At 38.9% G+C, this 23,400-nt stretch overlaps 1 protein-coding gene across 2 annotated transcripts in view; it reads right to left on the minus strand.

Annotated features, from left to right (window-relative positions):
• Positions 1–295: 295 nt before the first annotated feature.
• MME (membrane metalloendopeptidase) overlaps positions 296–23,400 on the minus strand; it is a 45,689-nt gene continuing 22,584 nt past the window's right edge. For both annotated transcript variants that reach the window (XM_057421695.1, XM_057421694.1), the window contains exons 12-23: positions 23,263–23,356; positions 21,522–21,650; positions 20,571–20,669; positions 19,904–19,984; positions 18,833–18,936; positions 16,753–16,811; positions 11,560–11,679; positions 10,744–10,877; positions 8,332–8,397; positions 4,921–5,016; positions 4,577–4,653; positions 296–1,685 (exon numbers count right to left, since the gene is read on the minus strand). In XM_057421695.1, the coding sequence (XP_057277678.1) occupies positions 1,586–1,685; positions 4,577–4,653; positions 4,921–5,016; positions 8,332–8,397; positions 10,744–10,877; positions 11,560–11,679; positions 16,753–16,811; positions 18,833–18,936; positions 19,904–19,984; positions 20,571–20,669; positions 21,522–21,650; positions 23,263–23,356 (1,159 nt within the window). In that variant the 3' untranslated portion in view covers positions 296–1,585. The remainder of the gene's footprint in view (positions 1,686–4,576; positions 4,654–4,920; positions 5,017–8,331; positions 8,398–10,743; positions 10,878–11,559; positions 11,680–16,752; positions 16,812–18,832; positions 18,937–19,903; positions 19,985–20,570; positions 20,670–21,521; positions 21,651–23,262; positions 23,357–23,400) is intronic.

Raw genomic sequence — 23,400 nt, forward strand, 5'->3', positions numbered from 1 at the left:
TTTTGTTTTTAGTTCTGCTGGTTTTCACTCTGCCTCTCTTTAGTGGTCAGGAGTGACTTGCTCATACTGTGGCAAGAAAGTCCTGGAACAGAAAGCTTTCTGCAGTCAAGTCTGGTGTGATTTCCATAGGTACTAAATAACCTACTGACATCTACTTGTAAACTAGAAAATATGATGTAAATTGTCCTTGTGTTGCTTGTTACAGATGCTGAGGTGTGGTGCTCAGGGCGAGTACAGAGATGTATTTGCAGAGGGGATTTTTTTTTTTTTTTTTTTTAAAGAACACACATTGAAATTGGCTCATAATTTCAGTTTATTATCAAAATGTTTTGATCAGATGACAAAGTCGGAAAGCTAAAAGGAACATAGGTTTTTAAATACACCTATTGTAGCAGTCATCTGAGGTATCTGGTACTTATTTTTGGAAATGTTTGCTTTGATATACAAAGCAGTAAGTTCCTTTGCAATCTGCATGAGGATGTTTAATACATATCACTGCAGATTTAAAGCCTTTTACCTTCTTACTTAAAGCTCCTTCTGATTCTTGCAATCACTTGTGCAGCTTCAGTGATGTGAGGACTGACATCGATCAGAACATGTACAAATATTGTGCAGGATCAGACCCTATACACTGAGAAAGTCAGCCTGAAAACTTGAACATTGGGGTACTCCATTGGAGAGCTCAGTTTTATAGACCTATATTATTGCCTGATACCATGCTTTACTCAAATTTCCCAGTTCTGTGCAGCCACTCATAAAATATATTACAATGCTTTAAGTCAAAAGTGTAGCTTGGATTTAAATATAAAAACTATGATTTATACATTACTAGAAACTTTAAAAAAGACAAAATTCAGAGAAAGCAAGAAAAAGCTTAGAAAACTGTGAAAGGGTCTTTGATTGCAATCTTACAGATTATATGTTCAAAAATTAATAAATTACCTACAGTTACCTACAATTACCTGCAGTTTGGCTGGAAAGCAGTAAATAATCTGTTGTAAATAGTGACTTCAGGTAGTACACACTGGAATAATTAGTGAGTTACTTAAGTACAGCAGTTCTTTGGACTCCTCTTGTGTAAATGGTTTCAAGTAAAAATAATATTTGGTAGAATAGATCTATCATAACAGCAGGGGTACAAAGTCTGACAGGATGTAAGCTGCTACTATCATGTTTTGATGTCTAAAACAGGGTTACTTAATATTTCCTCCCTCTGCCTGATGAGAAATACACATTCACCGACCTTTGGGAGATAACGTGTTACATTTTGACATTTTAAAACAAAGCTAAAAAGCCACTGGTCAGTGGGGACCAGGTTTATTACAAGTGAATGGTACTGTCCAGTGACTTAGATTCTGCGAGGTTCAGTGTTAGGAAAAGCAGCCAGTCAGCTAGAGCAGCTAATTGCTGCATTGGCATTAGTTCTTTATTTGATGTTTTGGGGTGTGATTTTGTTGGTTTGCCTATTTGCTAAGAATTACAGTGAGTACTTTAGCATATTCTGCTCAGTTCTCTTCACCTTCTCAAAATAAGTTCAAAATTTCTGTTCTGGAAAGCTTCTCGAGATGAAAGGCTTACAGTTCTGTCACCAAACACGGCACTTTTTAGCAGGATCCATGTAATTTCTGTCGGTGCATGAAAAGGCTTCAGAAAACTCTGGAGAGTTCTGCAATGATCCTATGACCCTTTAAAACAAAACAACATCTTGTAATTGTTGCTTTCCTTTGTTTAAAACAAACAAGACAAGTCACATCTGGTAACTTTTTGTTGTTGCACATCACCTCAAAATACTGTGGGAAATGCCTGCATTTCTGAACTCTGACTATTGCTTCCATTTCATCTCAAGCAGTGCCTGTATTTTCTCTTTTCAGTTTGTATGGTCCCTGTTGACCCACTTCCCCCCCCCCAAAGAACAGGACCTGTCCTTTCTTTGTTACTGGCTCTCACAGAAATCCTCTTTATTTTACTCAGAACAGGTTTATTGCTTGTTGTTGGTTTACACTGAGAATTCTTTCACCTATGTTTTGCTGTCAAGTTGCTTAGTAAAGGGAAAGCAAGGCCCTGAGGTAGAAGATTGCAGTGTAACTTCTCAATAAATGTTCATTTACATTTTTATACCAATCATGTTTCAACTGAGATCACATTGCTTCTCTGAGCATTCTTCACAATTGTTCCAGTGAATGAGTTTCCAGGAAAAAACTCATACAAAGTACAGCTTTCAAGTGAATATGAGGACATTCTAGCCAAAGCAGTTTTAAAATGCATAATTGTGAACATATGTCAATGTATTGAGTTGTTCATTCCTTCCATGGAAATACAGCATGTACATACCTCTGCAGAACAACTACTTCTGCTTCATATGTCAAGTGTAGGTACTGATGTGTATTGACTCTGGACCAGGAATTATTTGAAGAACCATTTCTTTGAGTAATTTGTGATTGTTCTGTGAATAACCTTAGTCATTAGATTTAAAAGAACCAGGAAGCATCTACAGAAGCTGAGGTTAAGCAGCTGACATCTGCAACAATTTGACTATCTCTACAAGGCCAAAAGTGAGATGACCTACTAGCTGGTCTTGGGAACCAGCAGCGGAACAGGAGGAGACAGCACAGAAAAATGATTACAAAGCAAGTTGTGCGTTTCAGTGGCATAGCAGCGCTTCACTGCTCTTAAGGACCAGAACTGCTAAAATGGAATTTTGCCAGACAAAGCAAAAAGTATTTTGGGTGTAAATAAACTCAGAGTTGTTAATAAGAAATGGATAAACCAGTGGTGGAATAAGAGTCCTGCTTCATTTACTAACAGCCCCAGAACTACCAGGATTTGGTACATAAGCAAGGCTTGACCTGTATCTGTTATTATACTTGCTCTGTTTTAATTTTGCATGTTAACACACACAGATTCTCTTCCACCTATCTTTGATGATTATTCAGTCTAAGGCATCTTTCTGTTAACTGACAAGAGATTCTACGTGTTCAGTATTCAGAGTTGTTAGCCCATAAACTAAATTTGTACTGTGCAATTAACCATGTTTATGAAGAGCTGCCTATCCTGCCTGTAAGGAGAAATAGCATGCAGTCAGCGTAGCTGGTGTTAAATGACAAAAAAAACCCACTCCAACCCCCAAATAATAAAAAAGGCACAGTGGGAGCTGTTGTGTCATTTAAATAGTATGTCATCAGGCAGTAATTTTGTGTGTATGTCTTGTACTGAAATGCTTTCTATTTTAGAGCTCTTAAGGAGGCCTCACCTGAAAATTACTTCAGTTCTAAAAATGTTAATATGGTTTCTCATTAATACTTGTGTATGAAGTTTATAGCTGTTCATACTGATGTAAAAACGGAACAATACGCGATGTAATATATCCAAGATACATGCAAATCCAGTTACACAAAGATGCTGGATTTCTAAGGGCTTGTGACTTGCACAAATGTGAAACACAAAGAGGAGAGACAGTTCTGAGGAACCTTGTCAGCCTTACAACCCCGGGTGCTGAGGGGTGGGACTTGAGGCATAAACTGTCTCCAGGAGGAATCTCAAGATAGTACAGAAACCACCCACAGTGAAATGCCAGTCAAGTAGCAATTGAAGGAACAGTTGCTGCTTTCACTAAATATTTGGGTATGTGGGATAAACAAAATAATTCTGAAAAGCCATTGAAAGAAAGATATGGGAATTAATAGTACCAGGAGAGAAATTTGCTATTGTGTACAGAAATCCTGGAGATGACACAGCCTTCCAAAGCAAACAGATGCTGTGATGTCTACATTATCACTTGATCTCATGGCATTTGACCAAGCCAATTTAGTAAAGTAAAAAACTTTGTTACACAACTGATGAGTAGGTTGCTGTGATTTCAGTTAAAAAGAAAAGGTCCTAGTCTGGCCCAAAGACTTCCACCCTGATCAGCCAAGTTCCCTGCATGACTCTACTGAACTTGAGCCCGCCTCTCCGTGGGAAGGCTGGCTGAGTACACAAGGCAGAAAATACAAATCTGCTTATTGCATCACAGTATCGGGCTTGTGACTGATTGAGGGGCAGTGATCTTCCACCTAAAACCCACTTCTGTTCCTCTTGCAAGACGGAGCAGATTGTGACCTTGTATAACACCTGTGACACAGTGGAGCTCCAGGCCTGGGCTGCAACAGATACTCTGAGAAACGCTGTCAACGTAATAGCAAAGACAGGCCATTCCACTCTGGAACAAAGAATGTCTTTCTAGCTGTAGATGGCAAAGGCCATTAACAGAAGGTCGTTTTATCTCATGTTAGTGTTGCTGTTTAAAAGAAGATGAATTTTTTTTTCCATGCTTGGAAGAGTAAAATCCTTGCACTTCACAGATTAACTTGAGACTTTTCCTGTGACGTTATTGAAGGATGGAAGTTCATCCATCAGATGACACAGACTATCTCTCTTTCTCTTAACCACCTCCAGTGTGTTGTGTCTGTATATGTGTGCATGCCTAAATCTACCCTGGTAAGTGCACCCTAGCTTTTTGTGCAAAGTTTTTTAAATTCTATAGCTGAAAGTTGTCTTGCACCTAGGAAGTGCACTGAAGATTATTGTGTGTGCTGACCTGAATTTGCCTGGGCTGTGCACGTCAGTTTTGATGGAATTCACAGCATATTCTGGTCTGTATGTTCCACACCATACCTAAGCACATAACAAAGAAAAGCATTTGTTAGCCATAAGATTGTCCAGGAAGAGACCTGCTCTCCTTTTGTGGCTGAATTAATGTATCTAGGGATGACAAAAATTACCTAACAGTAATTTATTTTCTCTACTTCATAGTGAACACTGCCCAGCTTAGCAACTCTGCCAGCTCTTAGTAAAACTATGGTCAGCCTGTTCTTTCCAATTTACTATTAAACTGTACCTTCAAGTGATTTTCAAAGTCTTCAGTCAAGAAGTATAGAATACCTGTGCAAAGTTCACAAAAAACAGCTGTTTGTGGTTCATTTCAAGACCAGGAAGAAGTTTTTCTTTTCCATGCTTTTCCACAAAGTTTTCATAGGCCTGTAGAATGAATTGAGTAGAAATGTTAACAATTTCCAGCACGGACAGTCAAAATGAAATTATGACAAGGAGGAACATTCTTTGACATACTTCTTCATGGAATACCTTGGCCTTCCATCTCGCCACGTGCCACCTTTTAAGCAGGAGATGAGAGGGACATTTCTTACTACTGTGATAACAGCAGTCTGACTGAATCAAGGAAGCTTTCCCATTGGATGTGCCTTACAGTGCTGTTCTACAGCAGGTTTAGTGAAGCTGCCTGAATTATATTGGAATACATAGTTAGAGAAACAGGCCTAAAGGTGGCAATTTATTGTAGCAAAAAAACCCAAGGCTAATGGAATAATTTCAGTAAGATGGGTACACTTGGAATAACAAGATTTTTGCATAATTACCCATCTGTTTACAGGGGAAGAAATTAAGAATGCAAAGGAGGACAGTTGTGTTCTGAAATACAGCAGCTACTGAGAGTTTATGCTACTTTTCAGTGAGCTTCATAAAAATGAATGTATTAAATTCCACTGGACTGTTACATATTTATCTAGCAAATTCTTTCATAGGGTTAATAAATGACTGCATAAAGCAAGGTGGTTCTGTCTTTAAAGAGTAGAATATGTTCTATAACAGAAATAATTGTGATTTTTCTGACATCAGCTGAGGGGTAGGTGGCAAGCTCTGTGCTAAACCAGCCTCCCAGCTGCTGGGGTTCCAAGCTGTCAGTATGAAGACTCACCAGCAGCAGCTTTGTCTCCTGTGGGTCAGGCATTGCTACCAGTTACTCTCTGTATGTCCCTCCACATGGAAATGCATGCTGCTGTGCTGCTTTCTAAGGCACAGTCCCAAAATGAGTCTACCTGTGGCATCTCGCATGATTTGGGGATTCCCTGTGTGTGTATCCCTGGCTGAGTGACTTGGCTGGGCAGGCCAGCCTGCCTCTGCTCAGGGAGGCACAAATAATCTCCAAGACAATCCAGGTGGGATTCATTCCTCCCCTACTTGTTCATCTTTTTCTCTTCCCTTCTTCTTTCCATTGCACCTGAGAGATCTGGAGTAAAAGCTGCAGCTGTGGCAAACAATTATTCTAGTCTCTGATTCTACAGGCAGGTATTTGCTGCCTGTTTACAGTTTGTTCTTCTTCCAAATGTTTTATCCCATAAGTATATTTTGTTTTCCCCCACAACTATTGACTTACAGTCTAAAATACCATACTTATGGTAAGATTTGCTTTCCCTGTACACAATGCGGAGCTCTGGAATTCAATATTACTAGCACAAAACTGATTCTGCAGGGAGAAGACATGAATTTTATCAATCTCTAATGTTGCATTATGAAAAGTAGATTTTTCACTGTGATTTTGTTTTAAAGCAAATTGCAGAAGATTTTAAAAGCTTTCCACAGTAAGAACAATTGCTTTCATGTTTCTTATGAAGCCCATGTGCCAAACAATGTGTTGTTAGTATATCATTACTGATAGAAAGATGCTAAAAAACTAGAGAAATGTTATGACTAAAGTCAGTGCCAATCTACAACACGAGGCAAGCCAATCAACTGTACAAGTCCAAGTTGAGGAAGAAGTGGTTAACAGGTCTACTGAAAAGGTTTGGAAGTTTTTAGTGGAAAACAAGCTGAACAAGAGCCAACGGTGCCACAGTATCACACAAAAGGCAAGTGGCATGTATAAACAGAAGTGTCTTATGAAGTATCCTTCTATGCTGTTTGGTATTGGCCAGGTCTCAGCTGGAGCCCTCTGTCCAGTTTTGGGCACTGCACTTTTAAGAAAGATGTAGACCAACTGGAGAGAGGCCAGAAGAAAGCAGCAAGACTGAGCAGAGGTCTAGCAAACATGACCTATGAGGAAAGATTGAAGGAATTGGGTTTGTTTAGTCTAAAGAAGAGAAGTCTGGGCTTTCAAGTATGTAGCAGTCTTCAAATATGAAAAAGGTCACAGAAAAGAAAGGAGCAGATTGCTCCATTTCCACTGCTGAAAGACACGATGGCACTCAGGGAGTAAGAAGAGGTAGCAGAACTGCTCATACGGTATGTCTGAATGATACAGAAATGGGTGATTCTACCTGCTAGGAGGTGGGGGTGGGATGACTAGATGGCCTCTCAGGATTCCTTTTGGACCCTTTTTTAATATTCATATGATATAATAATAGTTATGAAAATCTAATTCTTTTTTTGTAATACTTCTGACCTATTTTTTTTTTTTCTGGCTGCTCTCTTTTCCTTTCAAAAAGAGTGCCCCCTTTTCGTGGATTTGTACTGTTGGGGTTTTTTAAATGCGTAAGTGTTCCAGTAACTGAAGATTAGATTAATATGCCCTACTGGCACCTCTTTTATGCTTCCAAGTCATTCTTTAGACTCTTACTAATAATTGTATTTGCCCTCAAATGTGTATATTTCTAGTAAATTAAGTGTTGCTGATGGCCATCCTTTGCAGAAGCTGTGATGGTAACTTTGAGAAGTGTGCATGTGCCTGTGCATCCCAGCAGCACTTTGCTGAGGAATGAGAGCGCTCTGGTTGTCAAGTGCTGAATATTTTTACCTTAGAACAAGGTGTTCGGGGAAGGAGAGGGAGGATCATGTTGTTAAAGCCTGCAACCACCAGGTTTGCAGGTAACAGGAAAAGTTCATAGAGAAGCTGACTTGCTTCTTGCCTCCCAACTCATAGTCACAAACAGAAGACCCCTGCTGCTTTTGCTTTCAGTGTTAAAGCTGGCCACTCTAAGGAGCTGAGTTTTTCAGATGAAAGGAAAGCCAAAAAGCATGCAAGCTTCCACAGAAGGCTTAGCACTGGGACTCCAGATGTCACTGGTATCTTTGGATACCTGTACAGGGGACCTAAGTCACTTGTACAGAATGATATTTTGAACAGTTTTTGAACAGTGAATAGTGTTTCATGTAGACAGAGACTGTTTATGGATCAGAAGAAAGTAATTCTCTCCTTTGTGACATAAAAAGAGCTGGTGAAGACAGATAGCCAGAGGCAGACAGCTGCTCAGTATCATCAGAGTAGTTAGGTGATGGTCCAAGTGTGATTCATTAAATGTTTTCATGCTACACATTTGTTATTCACAAATGGAAAAAAACAAGTCAGCTGAAAAAGAAAACACTAGGAACAGGTAGCATGTATCCTGAAATAATAGGAAGAAAGAAACACAATAGCTGGTCAATAGTCTTAAACCATGCCTTGATGATGCAGTAGGTACGGTCCTGTCCCTAACACAAAAATGTTTCTTCTTCAAAGGCTCTGCAATTAATTTTCTTAATCTATGATGATTTCAGCTAAAATTAGAAAAGAGTACTTCTTACCTTATATGCTTGTCTAATACCCCCATTATCAGCAATGTTTTCTCCTAGTGTATTGATTCCACTCAGCTGTAAAACAAAAACAAAAAGGAAAAAGTACACATTTCTGAAAAGAAGAGCTTATCCAAGGCCTGCAATGTCAGGTTTGTGAGTTGGGTTGTTGTTTTTTTTTTTGTTTGTTTTGTTTTTTTTTTGTTGTTTTAAATTTATTTTTTCCCTTCCCACTTTTGAAAGGCAAAAATTCACATAAAATTTGAAGTTTTAGCAGAAAATTATGTGAACATCTCTGAAGAGTCTTTGCCTCTCTTGTCTCAAAATCTGTGTAGATACTGTTGTTTTCCCTCATCCTCCTCCTTCCCCTACAGGCAACTTTCAAGGCTCTCATATACCTTTTACCCAGGTTTTCTGATTCTTAGTCATTCATTCAGTCTTCCTATTTTTTATCATATCTTTAACGCTTAGTTTCTTACTACAGTTCCAGTTAGAGGAAGTGGACAGAATCTGTCTGTATAGTCTGCATATTAAAATCCAAAGTCCAAATAGCTGAAATGATCAGGTAGCAGCTGTCAGTAAATCTGCTAGGAAGTATTTGTGTATTAGGCAAGTTAGGTAGCAAGATATATAGAAGATACCTATTTAGCTGGTATAGTATTAAGTCAGTAAAGTGTCAGTGAAGTGTCATTAAAGATGATGATGCTTTGGTAATGGAGAGTCTGCAATTTAATTTTTTTAAAAAGCCATATTTTTACCCTTTAGCCCAAGATACTGGGCTATGATATTCAGAGCTGCAAAACCTGGAATTGTCATTAGATTGAACTCAATGTGTGGAAAAAATGGCAGAAAAGTATGTTAATGTATTCAAGTTTTACTGGCTTGTCTATAAGTCTTAACGGTTTAACACACAGATCAGGAAAACCTAAGGGCTGGAAGTTTTATCTTTTCTCTACTCTGTATGACAGAAAATATTCTCAGCCTCTAAAAACCCAGACAGTAGTAGTCAGAGAAATAGCTTCTTGTGTCTTCTCTTTCATCACTTTAACTGTTGGAGATCCGATCCAAGAGAAATTTTGTTCTTTACAGAAGAACAGCTGGTGGCACGGTTCAGTGCTTCATGTGGCATTATCCACTGATGTCCAAAATAAACAAGGTGGATGTTAAAAGTAGTAAGTAGTCTTCCACAGTGCAACGCAGCTCCTGTCATAAACTGCTTTACTTCCTTTCCTGAGCACCAGTGATGCAGGGGCTGACACTCACTTGTCATGTCACTAGCTGTGTGAAAGATGTAGGACTGTGAACTAAGTACTGAACTGGTGTGCAGGATGTACCTCAGTTGCCAGTGACGGCAGCTCAGGTAGTAATAATAGTGGTACAAATCTGTTCTCTGTAGTTCTGAAGTAGGTGCACTGCCAGCCTGGGACAGTAAAATCTCTATGGGAGCAGGGTGGAAGCACTGTGAAGATGATTAAACTGTCTGTAGATGATAAAAGACACAATGTAGGTGCATTAGCAGAGTATTTGGAGACCCCTGAAATGACATGCTGTGAAGTGCTGTGTTACGTATGCAGGGCTGTCTCCTTCCAGTGGCAGTTTTGCAGCTTGCATTTCCTAGGAAGGGACCGATCTGCTGATCAGTATGTGTAATTGTATCACTGTCACCTGCTTCAGTGAGTTAAAAGGAATATTGATCTTGTTGGGACACAGAATAGACTGATCCTGCTAACTGTTCTCATTAAATTTGGTCTTCCAGACATACACTGAATGCTTACTGATGTTAACTGCATGGAGTGCAATAAATGCAGTCACATTTAGACTGCCTGCCTCCTAAATCTGCAGACCACCTCTTCCTCTCCTGCCATACCCTGATTCTTTTCAGACCTTTTAGCTCTGTACTACAGACTGTTCTTTGGGGGAAAGAGCAGGAAAGTTTTGAGTGAAGGAAAGCAACAAGCAGGTTTGGTTTTGTTGAGGTTATATATTATTTGTGCATGAAGTTTTGTGGAAATGCAGTTCAAAGGTTCTTTCCCCCTGCCCTGTTCCTTTTGTGGAATTAAAAAAGAGCATAAGAGCATTTGAAGGCCCAGAAAGGCTTCTAGGCAAAGGCCTAGAAAGGACTGCTACTTGTTTGTAATGATAAGCCCTGCCTCTGTCAAAACAGTCAGGGTATGTGTGACATTTTTACCACTACCTTTAATTTTAACAATCTGTTTTGTCTCCCCTCCCCCTTCTTTTCTTTCTTTATTTGTTTAGTGTCAATTTTTATTTTATTTTTTTTTTTCCTTTTTGGTGTAGGCATGACAGTACTGGCCATAAGCTAAGACAGCATTCATGTAAATAAGGGTTTGCATGTTTCGGACATAAGATTTCATGCTTCCTCATTAAAAATAATTTTGGTAGTTACAAATAAGTATGACATACATGCTGTCCACCTGCTAGGTCCCATGAGAAGTTTCCATACTGGTACACCATACACTGGGATAGCTCCTTAAAATTGTGTGCTGATTCTTCAGTCCACCAGTCTACAAGGTCTCCATTCTCATTGAAATTTCTGCCTGTAATAGTATGTTAACAGAATTATGTACACAGGAAAAGTGCGGTTTGATCCAGTAAGAAGGGTAGCAAGTAAACAGATGGTAGGGTTTTTTTAGGGTGGTTTTTGGTTTTGGTTGGTTGGGACTTTTCTTTGCTAAGAGGGTTATATTTCAGTAGAGGAGAAAAACCAAACAAATTCAGATGGAATCAGCAGGTGGTATTAAGGTTCTCTTAGGAAGCCTGGTATGGTTCTGACCTGTTGCTCAATGCTGGATTGACCATTGTGCAGGTCTAGAAATTAACAATGTGGCTGAGCAGCACGTCTCATGGCTAGACCCGTGAGTTCATGTCTGTACCAGCATAGTGATGCTCCCTGTCCACAATTAATTTGTGGTTTGTGATGGTTTTTGATGTGGCCTTTGGGAAAAGCAAGTGACCAGCAACTAATTTAAAAGCCCTTGTGTGCACAAGCCCACATCTTAGGCAGTTGCTGCAGCCTAGCATCTTACAAAAGTGTCTGCGGGATTCTTTGGATTATGCTTTTGCGGAATCTCATGGAGAACAATACCATAAAGACTCAGAAATCCAGATTTGGTCTTAAATATGGAAAGTTCATCTTCACTTTTTCTGATCTTTGGAATGATTAAGCACTAATGCATGTAAAAAATTATAAGTTTTGTAATTAGAAACTCAGAGCCTTACCATTGTCATCAAAACCATGTGTGATTTCATGACCGATGACCATGCCTATGCCACCATAATTCAGAGATCTGGGTTGGGATGCACTGAAGAAAGGGGGCTGCAAAATGCCAGCTGGAAAGACTGCAAAAGAACCCACATCACAGTTAAGGCCCTGCCTTATTATCCTGTGTGTGCAGTGTGAACAGACAATTTTTATGGGCTTGAACCAAAGTCATATTCTTCCCTCAGATATACCACCAGGAGTAGGTGAACTGACACAGGATAATGGCTGTGGTATAGTGGGCACAGCTCAGTGGAACCACTCCTCTCTTCAGACACTTGCAAAATCATGATCAGCTTTTACTTTGTCTGTGTTAACTATTTTATTTTGCAAAAAAGCAGTTTACTTTTCCAGTTTACAGCACTTACCATCTCAGACTCCTGTATCATTACTAAATAAATTTCACAACATCATGAAAAGTGTAAGAGTGTTCCCCTAGAAGAATAAATTACTTTATAATTGTCCTCATACAAATCAACCTCATACAGAGGACTTTATTCTTCCATGGGAAATATCAGTAACTCCCACTAGAATCAACAAAAATAGGCCAAGTTGGCAATGAAAGAACTGGAACAAAGCAGTTCTTTTCACCCACTTCTGTGCTCATTTTTCTAGGCTTTTAAGAAACAGAATAGTAATAAAGAAATCATCTTGCAATTGTGATCTTTTTATAAATGAATTATATAAATTACTCAGTTACACTTTGTATCTCATGCAGGCCTCTTCTCTTCAGCCTGCTGCAGCAGTATAAAGTGTTAATTCTCACTCTCACTCTGAATGAGATGTATGTAACTCTACAAAACTTGAACAAAAACAAGTAATTAGATGAGTTTTCACACACGAAAGAAAACAGATACTTCTTGCATTTTAGCATAGATCCAGTACAGTTCTATCACTTTCTTACAAGAGGAGAAAGAAGCATGGGAAAATCTAAAATAATAAACAGGCTAGGAAAAACATGTTTCTGCTGTCATGTGTAAACTGCTGCCTACAGTCACAGTAATCCTGTTACAATGTTAGCTCTTCATGGAATTAAATATCCAAATGTTTGGATGTTACTATCGGGAAGTACTGGCAGTAAAGAAGAGTATAAATGTTGTACTGTGTGGTGGGCTATTTTGAAGACTGGCAAAACAGAGCAATACCTGGAGTGCCCAGCATCGGAATGCTGTTCTTTCTGGAGATTACTGCTAGCAAGATGTTTACTCGGAGTCCTACATCCAGATCCTGGTGGCCTTGAATATTACAAGTGTGGCTTGCTTGGATGTCAGTCTGTCTTTTGCTTGAAACCAGGGAACCATCTTCCCTCTCTGGAGGCAGACAGTTCCCTGGGACTTTCAGTTTAGTTTAATTAATACTCTATCACTTCATCTATTTTTAGAGTAAAATGTCAGAACTCATAGATGTTATTTATTTTTAACTCAACCCTTCTGGAAACAATATATTCTGTGACTTCTGCTACACAATATAGATCTGTAGTGGATAGGCATTTCTCCCACAGTAGGATACATTTCACGCTGAGTTTTAAAGAAGTGCAGCTCCTTAGGGATCTAAAGGGCAGATGGTACTTCTCAGCTTTGTGAATATTCAAGGCAGGAAAAGGCATGCAGTATTTCCCTCAGTCTGTGCAGTCATGGACAGAAAAAAAGCTATGCTGCTTTTCTTCCTATATGTGTTTGAGAACAGTAATGCCTTTACCAGTGCTGGCAGTCTTGCAGAGTATCCCACAACAGCTGGAAGTGCGGGGCAGTTCAGTTTTGCATACCTGCCGGTGGGTCAGGTAATTGGCACCTAAAGGAACACATAGTGGCCCACCTTACTAGCAGCAGTTTTGCTAATATTTCTCAGGTTGAGTGGGTTTCTGATGATCAGTGCTGCTGATGGAACAGTGAAGATCAGACCATGTTAAAGTGTAATAATGGAGCTCTAAATTTCCTGTGCATCATGCACAGAACTCCTCTTCAGAGGTTTTGTTGTTTTTTTTTTTCTTTAAAAGCATAATACTAAGCTAATTCAGACATCACTAAAGATCACACTGCTTTAATTATCCTGTGGCATGCCATAGTTAAAGGATGAGGTAAGAATCTGTGGCTCATATTAACCACCAGTTTCAGTCTCCCAAATCATGATTCCTTTTCTACAAATCATCGAACAAAGCTGTTTTAAACAAAACCTTCCGAGCAGATTTTTGAGCTAAATGTTGAGTACTGAGCTAACTGCTTGCTTAGCTTTATCTTCTGTTCAAACTGCACCATCTTGCCATCCTTAACCAAGCAGTGCTGGTTAGTTAAGTCAACGTGGTTTTGTCTCTGTGAAGTCTGTCTTGGATTTCACAATGCTTATTTCATGTTTTACCTTTAGAGTCCACTGCAAAGCCAAAGCAGCTTGGGTTAACTGGAAAATTTCATGGATCTTGCAAGTTATCATGACATGAAGCCTAAAAATAGGTGTGTTGTAGGCTGAATTCCTGTGCAAACAGCACCATCTGTAGTGGACTCTATTCTTTTGTTCTGCTATTGACTGCACAAATACAAGGCATTTTCTCTGTGCCTCCTCATTCTTGCTTGTGTGATGGTAAGGCTGAAAGTGATGCAGTCCCACTGTGCTCAGAACAGTGCTCTCTGTCATTCTGAAAGTTCAAGCTATTTCAAAGACACAGGTGACTAGTAGAAGGCGGGATCATACTTACAGAAATATGCTTAATGGATCCCCTGACTCTGTAAAACCTGAAAATCTAGGCCTGCAGGACTTTTTTTTTTTTTTTTTATCTTCCTCAATTCTTCAGTGGGGTCAAAAATAATTAAAAAGGAATAATCCTTTTGGAAAGCTTGGCTTAGTTTGTTGATGTCTTCCATTATAAACCTACTGCTCTTTCCTTAAATTTCTGCACTTGCAGAACTTTGTTTTTACACAGAGAACACCACCTGTGAAATTTTTAGGATGCTGTTTTAAACATACCCTGAAAAACTTGAAAGAAAATTGCATCCACTTGGCTTAGTGTACCTGTACTTGCAGACTGAACAGCAGGGAGTGCTTTTTTTGCCATGTAATAAGAGACTTGGTCCCAAAGTGAAGCTTCAGATCACTGCTGCTACTGGAGTCTGTCTGGTAGTGGCAGTCATGCAGATCAGTGACACTACTTTTGACACTAGTGTTAAAAGAACCCAGGGGAAGATAGTAGCTGATATTTTTCACTTTGCTTTAATGGTTCATTTGGTAAAAGAAGTGGGATTATATCAGAAGCCATTACTGAAGGCTGAGAAGAAGTGGTAATTTCGCCCCTGGCAATGAAAATAATGTCTCCTCCAAATATTTTCTTTGGAGTCCATAAATAAACAAGAAATAATATTGTTTCATTTCTGTGCAGAGCCCGGCAGGACAAGGATATTTTGTTGTTTGTTTGGTTTTGGCTTTTGTTTCGTTTGGCTTGTTGTTGTTGTTTGGTTTTTTTAAATTATTTTTATTTTTCCATTTTTTCATTTTTCCATTTTGTAGAGAATTATTTTCAGGAGTTATGTGTGGATTATAGTGCCTCACTAATGGCTTAGAAAGGACACTGCAATGTATGAAAGGTAGAAAATAGCAGTACTTGCAGAACAGATCTGACAGAAATATTATGAGGCATAATTAATGCTGACAACTCTTTGTGGCTCTTACAGCACTGTGAAGAGAGCTGGTATGGTTCACAAAATGCTCATTGCTTCCATGTTCTAATCTTTAGCTAAAATGGATTTATTTTTTTTTAGTGTCTTTAAAAGCATTTTAATGCCTTCTCTCTTATTTTTAATCATAGATAGTTTTGGGTAGGCTGACATTAGAAATGCTTCTACCCAAAAGCATTACAAAACCTATTTCACTGTAATGAACTTTTCTCTTAATTTTTTCCTTGGTTTAATCTACCAGGTTTTCATTTTCATTCTTTTCCACTGCAGAAGAAGCAGAATTAAATGCCACATCAGCAGTGAACTTGAAGTCGTCTGGCAGGCTTTAAATCTTAAAAACAGCAATTAAGGATGCCTCAAAATTCCTTAAACTTTTCTCAAGCCATATTTCTTGTAAGAGTGTATGTCAGGACTTTGCATTTATGATAGCTAAGAGTTAAGACTTGCAATTTAAAAGGGACTACTTAAAGTAATATTAGTATGGAGCTCTGATATGCTTTGGTTCATAATTAGTTCTTGAAGTGGTGAGTCAATTCTGACTTTTGGGAAATGCTTGTTTCATTGAGCCCAATATTTTATTCCAATTGTCGTGATTATTTTTACATAAAGAAGGTGGTGATAGAGCCATGTAGGCTCTCTGTATGCCTAGGACTTTAAGCAGCTCTGGACTGGTGACCGTGTGCTCCAGAAGCAGTGAGTGATTCGTGAGCTCTTGGTCTCCTGCCACATGGGACAAAGTTTGCTCAGCACAGCTTATGTGAAGCTGATCACTGGAGTCTTGTCTGCTGAGCACTGGATCTTACAGCTACATATGGAAAAGTGCTGGAAATGAGGAAATAAAAACTGAGAATAAGCTGGGTTTTGCAGCGATAATTCAGTGTTACTTCATCATCAAAGGCAGAACGTTTGTTGCCTTGATAATATAAGTTGTTTTAGACTGGTCTCACACTCCGCAATTACCTTTATGGAAAGCAAAGTGTAATTCTGGCCTGTCATGTGATACGTTACAGGATTCTGAGCAGTTCAGCCAATAAACTAGTGTATTTATTAACCAGCAGGATGAAATTGAGCATCATTCCAAAGCCATACTGAAGAAGCTTGTACAAAGAGACTGTGAAGGGGCTATAAGGAATGGAAGCCATGTGTACTCTATGGCAGGAAGCTGTGTGACTTTTCTGTTAGCCAGGTGAAAGTGGTGCATACTCTCTCGTCATCCCTTAAAAAGAAAAGACTGGGCCCACCAAATTTGCTTGACTGTTAATCTCACTAATCCAGAATACTGTTGTTTGCATGGCTGAATCTCAAGCCATTCAAGCCAAGATGAAAACACTATGAATGAAACCTCTGATTTTGCTGTGCTGAAGCTACTCTGCAACCCCTGTATTAATATTGCTTCACTTCCTGATTTTAAAAATACATACATTATTTATACTTTAATGTATAAATAAATACATTAAATCTGTATCCAGTTAGTAAGCTGGTAAGCCTTACCTATCTGATTTCGACTTGCTGAATAAAAGGCATTGACAACAGCAGCTCCACTTATCCACCTAGTAACAACAGAAGAATAAATGTTAGAATTTCAATTCTTAGTGGCAGAGTTAATGATTACTGGAACAAACCCAGAAACTGAGTAACAGAATCAAAGAATAACTGAGGTTGGAACTGGAGATTGTCAAGTGCAACACCCCAGTGCGCTTGGCCTCTGGTTGTATGTCAGGCACTCCAGTCCCCTAATCATTTCTGTAGCCCTTTCCCTTTGTTACTCAAACTAATTAACAATGATACTTAGTTTCTGTTTCTATTTCCACTCACACTGAAGCACTGTCCAGGCAAAACTTCCCAAATAAAGAAACCGAAACACAGAACCTGAGGTTACAAGGGTATATAAACATTTGGGGATAATGCAACTTATTTTAAGACTGCTTACTTAAAAGGATTTCTGTGTCACCTATCATTGTCACACATCCAGCTATCTCAAATACCAGTGCATTAGAAGTAGCAGATCTGAGGCGATTATAATTTTTCCTTAACACAATTTCTTTAGCAATGAAGGTAAAGACAAAGATCATCGTGAGCTCTTGTGGCAGAGGCGTGGTTTCATTCATAGTCATATGCTTTATGTAATATCTACTTTCCTTGATGCAAGCTCTCAGCATTGCTTTTGGGTACACTTTAACACAGCGGAAATAATAAGCTTTAACTTCTCACCCCCTTCCTCTCCCCCCAGTTCACAATTTTGCTGGCTCTCATCACTGATCACCTAATGGAATTCATTGAATCAGAAGCAGGGCTAGCGTTTTGATGTGGTTCACTGGTGTACACATTTAATAATATTTCAGAAAAGATGTTGGAGAAAATGAGATAATGGCTCTACAAAATAAAATAGCTGGGCCTTACACAGCAGAAGTTGTGTTTCCTGGCTCCGTGCTCTCTGAGTGAAATTAATTTCTGTGAGAAATTATCTATTTGATAACTATTGCATATGCCAGTCATACACTATGCAAAGTATTGTAACAGTGGCTATTGCTTGATTAAGTGAGAATTAATTTGCAGAATAAATGATAACTATCAGAGGATTATCGATTGTGGCTGATACTTCTAGGCTCACTTTAGGTAAACTTTGAATGCAATTAAACTTACAGTAGTTACTCCTGATTAATATACACTTACAAGAACAAGGTGGCTTGTCCATTCAAGGTTTCAGTATCTCCAAGGATGGAGACATGGAGATCTCACAGCCTTTCTGAGTCTTTCATGACAGGGTGAAAAGGTTTTCTTAACATCTAGTCAGAATTCATGTGTTCAAGCTTTTGTCTCTTCTCACTTGTCCTATCTCTGTGCAACTTCAAGAAGAATCAGGCTTCTCTGTATCTCCTCCCATTATGTAGCTGAAGACAGCAACAGCTCTTCCCTCAGTCTTTCCTTTTTTAGACCATACAATGCTAGTTCTGATAGCCTCCCCTCAACAGAAGTCCAGCTCTGCAGCCCTTATTCAAGTGAACAGTTGTGCAGAGTTAGCATGTCCTATGGTGACCAAAGTAATTTTTCTGATCTGTTTCAAACAGGAAGAGTAGCCAGGACAGCTAGGAGATGTGCCATCTCAGTCTTTGGTACATCTACATTCCATATATAGTAATATATAATATTTTAATTCAGAGCAGGAATACATTTCTGGAATAAATTCCTGCTCGTCTTCACTTAATCATCCTTTCTTTTTTCTCATGCAGTCTCTGAGCAAGAGAAGCAAAATCCTCAGGGATTAATTTAATGTTTCAGATGAATTTATAAAAAGCTGTTCTGCAGGAGTCCACTTAATCCAGTCCAGGGGCTATGGGATGAGACTAGAGCTACTCCAGAATACTTAACCTTCTGCACCATCTCTCCATTTCTTTGCCGTCCTTACTAATGTAGGTCTGGCCTTTAAGAAATGAGCAGTGCCCTCTCACCTGCCCTCCTCATGGCGGAAAAAGTGCAGAAGGAAGGCCATTACTTCATCACCAATTACCCTCTTAAGTAGCTCCCATGGAAACTGGGTGAAAGACTATACACAGTGTTTTTAAATACTTACTCCTCTTTGTCCACCTTTTCTCTAAGCTTTTTCAACCTTTTCTTCTGGGTAAATACTAAATTTTGAATGATGTTTTCAAAGTATTCTTCTTCTTTGTAGTCCAGCTAAAAAGAAAGGGAAAAGTACTCAGAGGTGGTGTTGCTGATTTGCAATGAAAGACATGCGGATCTGGAAAAATCTAGTCTTAAGCATAATGAGCTAAGCAACATGTTTTTGAGTAATTTTTGATCTACAGCTTGAACTTAGTTGGAAGTGCTCTGCTACATCAGAGTTGATATTGTAGCTAGGTATATGTTAGCAGCTGCATCATTTTTTCCAAAGATCTTTATTCCCTCTTTATATGTGTATATTGAGTAGAGTTCAGCATTTATTTGCTGGTTTGACCCTAACCTCTGGGAGCTTGAAATCATTAGGTACCAGCTTGGCAAGCTGCAACTCTGCCTTAGAAAGATCACACGAATGAGGCTCAAATGGTGTTTAAGAAAATATACTTTGTTTATATGTCTGTAGTGTTCAAAGTTAAAACTTGGACTTGTAAGACCTACTCTGCACAAAGATACATACATACTAGACACATTAATGGAGTTACTCTTACGAATGAATGTGTGAGGTAAAAGAACACTGAGGTTACATTTTGCAGTGAAAAAGCTCACATGCAGTTTAAATTACACAGGTCATCCAATGTTGTACTTCAGGGACTGATTCCAAGTCATGGATAAATAGGCACAGTTCCTAAATTATGTGTACTTGCATCCACTTCAACTAGTGTTCCATCAGTTGGTGGCAGATTTATAAATACTGGCTAGACCACCATTGGCTTCATGTTTTATTCTAGCATCATTCCTCTAAAATTTGTTCATTCCTTTGAAACATTGTCAAATACCAGCATCTGCACTGGATCAGCTGCACCACACTGGCTGTTATTACATCCTTATTTACACCTGTGCAGAGGAGCACAGGATAGAGTTGCTCTGTACAGATGCAGGTGGCTCAGCTTGGCTAAGAAGGCAAATACACAATTTTTTCTCTTAAGAGCCTTTTCTAATTATATTGCTCATTGTGGATACTTACCTCCTGGTACTCGCTGTTCAGCTTATCATCATCAGTCACGATCTCATCGGGATAACCAATCCTCTCTCTAATTGCTCTTGCCTAGGGTCAAGATAATTCAATATCCATAGCAAATACAGCCAGATTTTTAAATCATCATGAATTATATAATAAATGCAATACGAACGCAACTGCAGAAACCTCAGAATGTAAACAAAACCTATGCTTAATTAACATTTTTTTACTCATTGAAAGCACTGTAAAGCTTATAATAAATTATAACAATGGAAACTTCTAGAAAGTATGTTTTGTTCCTTACTTTATAAGGGAACTTAGAATTGTTTACAGGACAGTAAAACATACTTCAGCTACACTTTTGAGTTGAAAGGGTGGTTTAAAAAATAGCTGAAATCCTGAAATATTTGACAGCATCTACAATAGAAATAAAATTAATATCTGGGTGGTTTTTAATTTTAGTACTTTATAGGAAGACACACAAGTTTCCACAAATGTGTAGTGTTTATCTCAGTTTGGGTCTGTATCCAGACTTAACTCCCTCATCTACATTGGAGTGAAATAATTTATTTAAATATTCCCAAATTCTGACAGTTTGAAGTCCTGAACAAAGTTTTCTAACCCACACCTCAGTTTGATAGCCAACATTACCAATATTTAAGATTGAACTTACTTTTTGTTCTGCTTTGGTTTTGGTTTCTGCATCCATCCAGGTGAGCTCATCTAAGGTTTTTATAAAAACATCACGTATATCTGCAATCATTTCCTCGACCTTGGAAAAAACATCAGAATATTACAAATCCGCATATAATGATCCAGTTTTTTTTCCAGAGTCTTAGTTCGTTTATTACAGACTTGTTTTTCCTGCACTAGCTGCTTGAGCTTGTGCTGTTATGGGCCATACTCAAAACCTGGAGCTCCTAGCACTCAGTAAACTCAGTAGCATGTTTAGTCTGGCCTGTGGGAGCAAAGGGAATGGGCACAAACTCCCAGGGCAGTGTAATTTATTCAGGTTACAAAAAATCTGACAGATATCCATCCACTGGGTGTTGTGCATCTGATCCAATTATTGTGTATATGGTGACTACAAAAAATGGTGTATCTTAAGCCTGGATTTCAGTAGGAGTGATAAAGAGTCAACCAAGGCTTAACTTCAGATTAACTTTCAGCAATTTTCTGTGTGACTGAAGATAAACAGACATAACCAATTGTCCCTGGTCCAGTGTTGGCAGGATGTGAACTAGCATCAGACTCAAAGAACAAGCAGGGACTGTTCATTTCAGTAAGTGCTGCTCCTTAGGTGTGTGTATTATTAGCTTGTGCATGGTCCAGCGCTAATGTGCCACTGGTTCTTTAGGCTGCAGCTGGCTGAGAGCAAGTGGAGCAGGGAGATGCTTTTCCCTCTCCAAGTCCAAACATGTAATCATTGTATTTCATGTGTTGCTTCATGCTGTGGTCAGTTGCTTTGATAGCAGTCCAGCTCAAGACATGTAATGCAGGAGTGACCTGCTATATAAAAAAGCTTAATAAAACTTGTAACTAAAGCTGTGTAAAGAACTGCACAGAAAGTGACAATTAAGTGATGCTTAGATGGCACACAGACTATGTTTGCTAAAAGCTTTACCACATGTTTACTGTCTCCAGCAAATGCTTCCTCTACGTATAATCGTCCCACTGCATTCTCCATGTTGCCATTGACATAGTTTGCGCAACGACGCCAAGCAGCAGTTTCTGATGTTGTGCCATACAGCGCCTGTGAAACATCAACATTAAATAAAACGGTGACATCTGGACCCGCATCAGGTGAAGGAGAATGGGGACTGACTGGCACATGTGTGTTTCAGAGGAGCCTAGGTGACCCTAAATGCATGCATTTAATTCACATTTATGACAGGTAGGTGGACTCCCTTTGTAATGGGAACATGACACAAGCTGAGGAAATAAAGAGAATCATTAGCAATACTGTTTATCCTTTCAAAACAGGAAAGGTAGAAAGAAGAAGACTACTCAAAAAGCTAAGAATGGGGGAGGTTAAAGATAAATACCCTGACAAAAAGCTTTCACTGTTACAGGGAACTGTATTGCAGTTCTAGCTCTGACAGGGCCTTTGTGCTTATGCAGCAAATTCATTTCTGCAGTGGTAAGATTGTGTTTTCTATGCAACTAGTTGCTTCTGTCAGAGCCTCTCACCTTTGGGAGCTTACAAAGTAGAAGTTTATTTACTCTATGTGATGCTGCTACAAGGTATGCAAGGATTTTGTCATGCTAACATATAAATACATGATAAAGCTGAGTGGATAATATAATGGTATGGCACCTGAATGCAAGGAATATAGCAATGTCATTAGAGGGCAACTCTGAAATCCCATTCTCTAATGAAGTTTATATTCCATAATGAAGCAGCTACTGATCTCTTCAGAAGTACAGACCAATCACTCTTGGTGTTAAAAGCTCTGTAACTGCTACACCCTGACCTGAATTGCTAGGAAAATACTGTTTCTTTTCACTCTAAAGCATTAAGTCACATGAATGGTCTTTTGTAAAAGACCATTTTGTGTGTTACCTGTACAACACAGCACAGGTGTGTCCCCTGTCTGTGATGTTGGAACTTTTTGTAAGTCATTAATGACAAATAGCTGGATAGACTAGAAAATCTGTTCATCCTTAATCTGTTTCTTTCTTACATACTCCCTGCATACAAACAGGGTGCATCAGTAGGCATTTGCTTGTACAGCAAAAGCTTGCATAGGAGAAGCAAATAGAACCCCTCTCCCCCAGAACCTAAAGAAAAAACAGTAATAAACATTAGCAGTACTGATCTTAATTAAAATTATACCTAATTTAGAATGACTATACAATGAAGATTCTTGTAGGTCACTTAGTGCTGCTGGCGCTCATTTTAGTCAATCACAGTTCACTGGTCTCGGCATGATTTGGGTAGAGGGCTACTTGCGACCATGGTGGAGTGGCCCCAGACCTGGACTGCCTTTCACAGGAACGCCAAGCTAGCCTCTTTTAACTAAGCCTAGTGTCACCAGAGGTACACAAGAAAAAATGGAGTGGTGCTTTCTACAGCAGCACAAGCTTACCTGCTTAATTAGTAAAAATAACACACTATTAAAGTGCATTACTCTGGATTTGTACATGTACAGGGCTGGTGCATGTGAAATTACACCCCCTGTTCTCATGGGACATAAATTCTCAACTACAACGTTGTAGGGAACATAGGGTTTTTTTTGCTTTAAATAAATCTTCACCTAAAGAGCTAAACATATCTAGCTTTTCCGTGCAAAATTCAAAATACATTAAGTTTTGTGGTTCACAGAAGTCATCTTTACAACTTAAAGTGAGATTGATTTCCTCACCTTACGGAAAGCATTCCTTGTGTCCTTGTAGTTACGGCTTAGGCTGTTGACAAGATCCATTATGAATCGCCAGACCATGTAATTTTGAAGGTCTCTGTTTAAAAAAACACCAGTAATAAGCTGGTAATGCTTTTAGGC

This window comes from Pezoporus wallicus, unplaced genomic scaffold (genome assembly GCF_028554395.1).
Source record: "Pezoporus wallicus isolate ANWC-B61680 ecotype Strahan unplaced genomic scaffold, APGP_CSIRO_Pwel_v1 scaffold_7402, whole genome shotgun sequence".
Taxonomy (NCBI): Eukaryota; Metazoa; Chordata; class Aves; order Psittaciformes; family Psittacidae; genus Pezoporus; species Pezoporus wallicus.